This window comes from Olea europaea, unplaced genomic scaffold, assembly GCF_002742605.1.
Source record: "Olea europaea var. sylvestris unplaced genomic scaffold, O_europaea_v1 scaffold5645, whole genome shotgun sequence".
Taxonomy (NCBI): domain Eukaryota; kingdom Viridiplantae; phylum Streptophyta; class Magnoliopsida; order Lamiales; family Oleaceae; genus Olea; species Olea europaea.
In genome coordinates, this window is record NW_019263980.1 from 9,363 (window position 1) to 13,367 (window position 4,005).

General features: G+C 34.9%; 1 protein-coding gene across 1 annotated transcript; it reads right to left on the minus strand.

Moving 5' to 3' along the window:
• Positions 1–6: 6 nt before the first annotated feature.
• Positions 7–2,868, minus strand: LOC111389129 (protein MCM10 homolog). The gene is made up of 8 exons (XM_023014000.1): positions 2,687–2,868; positions 2,138–2,330; positions 1,353–1,427; positions 1,035–1,272; positions 835–959; positions 625–658; positions 479–525; positions 7–393 (listed from the first exon to the last, which is right to left on the minus strand). Exons 1-8 carry the CDS (start codon positions 2,781–2,783, stop codon positions 243–245), a joined length of 960 nt encoding a protein of 319 aa, XP_022869768.1. The 5' UTR covers positions 2,784–2,868; the 3' UTR covers positions 7–242.
• Between the last annotated feature and the right edge of the window lie 1,137 nt (positions 2,869–4,005).

Here is a 4,005-nt window from a genome sequence, read left to right on the forward strand (position 1 = left end):
ACGTAGTAAGATAATTTACATAACATTGCTACTTAAGTAGAAAAGAGAAGTTATACCTCTGTAGAACCAGAATATAAAAATTGGGTCTTTGTAAGATGCTGTTGGAGGCTTCTAAAAGATTTAGCTCGATCTAAATATCTACTATCTAAGATTAATGTTGTAAGGGAAAATATATGGTGAAATGGTCTAAATTCTATTTTCCAGCAAATACGACAATAGAGCATATACAAAATCGATATATTTCAAACAAACCTTAATGCCTTTCTTAATCCTTCAACGGACAACAATTTCACAGGAGCCGTAGAGGATTTTGGTAAGTTTGTTCTATCACCCACAGGGTTGACGTATATACCCTGTGACTTGCGACGATCTATGAAGGCTGTCCTTAAGTTCCTGAAACATGAAGATCAATAGAAATCATCCTAGGGAAAAATAACCACCATAAAACATTTTTAATGGCTTGAACAGGATTACCTACCCTCCTTTTAGTTCTGTTCTCGTAACTGAATATTGCTCCGATTTTTTCTTAAAGAAAAATCATAGTTAAGAAAAAAAAAATTGATTACTTTCAAGTATAATTTTCGGGTGACTTAAGCAAGACAAGAGTGGGTAATACGAGTTTACCAGTTTATGATAGCTGCAATATATTCCTTTTCGCCTGCAGGAGCAAAGAGATTTCTTAATTTATAAGGTAAAATAATACAAAAGATAGATAGATGTATGCCCATTCATAATAACTGAATCAGCATTTGGGAAAATATCACGAGAAGGTGAAATGGAAAGGGGACTACTACAATTTATTCTACGTAGAAGATGCAAGGGAAATGGCATTACTTGTTGATGACTAGGGTGCAAGCCATTCCATCCTTCCTTTTCCCCTTACAAACACCATAATCCACCGAAGTACCCATCTTTAAAATGTGCATTGCTGAATAAATACTCAACGAAAATCCATTTTCCTGAAGAAAAATGTATAGAAAAGTTGAGAGCTGAAGGATTCCCATGAAAATGAATCAACAAAATAAAAATTTTACCGAGTTATCCTTGCGAACACTGCAATTGAACAGAGCAAACACAGTTCCAGCTTTCTCATCACGATTTTTCTGATAAGCATCGCCAAACAAGAAAACAGAAATAGTCTTTTCATCCAAACATCCCATTTTCCAAATAGCAAAAGTCTTTCCTGTAGAACTAGTTCTAGGCTCTCCCTTTTCAGTTAAAACTCCAATAGTGGCCCAACACCCAGAAAGAGTATCTCCAATCAGAGAATTCCTAAGGTTCAAAAGGAATGCCATCGATAACTATATGCAATTGCATATAGGAAAGTACTTATTCAAGTGCTTTTTACGTACTTTAAAGCAGGTAACCGAACAAATCTTATATCTGACAAACGGTTGCTGAGTTCAACAGGTGATACCACCAGATTCCTGTAATAGACAAAATAAACAGCCAAAATAGTGGATAAATAGGTTCAACCAACAGTATGAATTCCCTTGGATAATTTTTAAGGACTGTGTCAGGGTGCCAGTTGAGATGTGACTAGTGAATACATCGAGAATGCAAGTCTAGCTAAATTATAACCCACTGAAAGCAGCTAAAGAAATAAGACATCAACCCTGCACTGTTAGTACTGCAAGCACGAGGACACAAAGCTTCATTCCTTGGCAAAGTGATATAAGATAAGATATCAAGCCCTTTAACTTTCTATTGAAGGGAGCAGAGAACTATAATAATTATGAAAGATTGAAAGATTCGGACAAAGAAGATGACAGCCACATAGTAGCATTCCTATGCTTTGATAACAACGCAAGCTACGAGCCATCAATTCATGGAATAAATAAAAACCGCATGCCTTTGAGAACTGTGGAGCCACATTGTATGTACTTCAATAATACCGGAGTCGTTTATTGTCCTAGCTACGACACGAGTCTACATTAGCAATTATTATAGATTGAATACAACTATATAGTATTTTGAATTTAATGTATATTGCACTGGACTGGATAGTGTTATATAAGATAAGAGTTAAAATCTTGTTACTGATAATGTCAAGTTTTGCCAAAACGGCTTACCAGACATCTTATTACAATGTTATCATCAAGCAAGTATTTTTCTACTAAACTGAAGCTGAACGTACCGAATTCGCAGACCTGAAAATTTCTCAACCTCAGCATCATTGGATCTCTTGTCCTGCTTGGACTTGAGAAATTTCTTGGCACTTTCAGTATCATAGTCGAGGCAATCTTGAACTGCATCCCGAAAGACAGACATGTCCCCCTGGCCCATTCGCTTCGGCAATCCATCATCCAATGAATATCCCGCATTCAAATCTATAGAATTCACATAGAAATGTAAACACAGATATAAATAAATCCAACAAATTGAAAATCTCAGTTCCCCAAATGCATACAATACGCCTATAATAACATCTAAATAAACTGTGAGCATCCCAAAATCTACAATTTTAAGTAAAAACCTAACAAAATAAAATCTTTAATAATCCATATATCACACGCGCACAAATACACACAAATTTGATCTGTGATAAAATCAGACTGACAAGCTTGCATAGAAATTACATGATTCCAACAAAATCTGACAAAACCCATTAATTAAATGTCGACTAATTACTTAATTTAATTAGAACAAGCATTTGCGTGTGTATTTAAGGGAGTTCGAAGGGTACCTGGAGAATGGGAAGGAGAAGCAGGTGGGGTTTCTAAAACGCGATCCTGAAGCGAAAGGAGGAGATCCAAATCGTCTTGATGTTTCGATTTTGACATGGTTTGAGAAAAAATAATATTCTTTTTACTGTGTTAGCGTTGATTGTCTGAATATGAAGTGTAATTAGGGTTTCCATAGTAAGTATTTTGGAGGGAGATTTAAATTTTTGGGGATGAATTTGGCCTTTTTTTTTTCCATTGGGTAAAGTTTTTCACTTATAACTAAAAATATGTTCCAAGAGTGATTAAAAATTTAAAAATGGGTAGTAACTGCTTTTAATGACATTACCACGTCTTGTTAGGGGAGAAATAAAGATTGAAAAGCTTGTAAACTCTTGACTAAGTTTGCCTCGACTCGATGCATGAATAGCTCGAGTTCATATTAAGATGAGTCATGAGCCGAGTTGAGCCAAGCCAATTCATAGGTTAATTTCTTTTGAGCTTATTTTATTAATTTCTTTAAAAGAAAGATGTAAGGCCCGACTCGATTTATAAAGTCCATTGGCCAAAGGATCAAGCTGAACGTAGTTTGTGAACACAAGTCAAGCTTGAGTGTATTACAGATTGAGCTGACTTGACTTGACCCATGACCATCCCTACGCCATGTTGAGAAAATTGGAGATGGGAACTTTATCGGTCAACTACCTTTTTTATGGAAGTTGAATTTCTTTCTATTTAAATTCATATTTATTTTCAATATACACACTCTATCTATGTTAACCAATCAACATTTTCATTTAGTACACAAATTGCCAAAAAAGAACAAAATGAAAATTCAGTGATTAACTTAAATTACGAAAGTAAACAACTCTATAATTTGGTTGCTACCAATGTGTCTTAACTATGATAAAAATGCTACTCAGTGGTGAGTGTTGGAGAAAATAATCAATTGCAGTAATGTGCAGAACTATGAAATACAGAAATATAAAACTTATCGTCCTATCGAGTCTCGTGACAGCACGATGTCCTGAAATGAAATTGCCTGTTGACAACTGCTGTGATCTCCGTGGACAATCACTCACAAGATACAGCAATCATAAGCCACTTGTACAGCAATCACGAATGATTTTTAGAACTCTCAAGACTCCAATCAAGACTTTTTAATAATTGCGTGGGGAGTGATCCGAATCCCTAACGTCCCACACAAATGCACATTTCTTACCACTTGGGCACTTCATCTAATTTGATTATTTCTTTCTCATTATATTTATACTATAAATATATAACAATGAGTTTGTCTACAATAATTTTAAATTCACAATCTTGTATATATATATATATC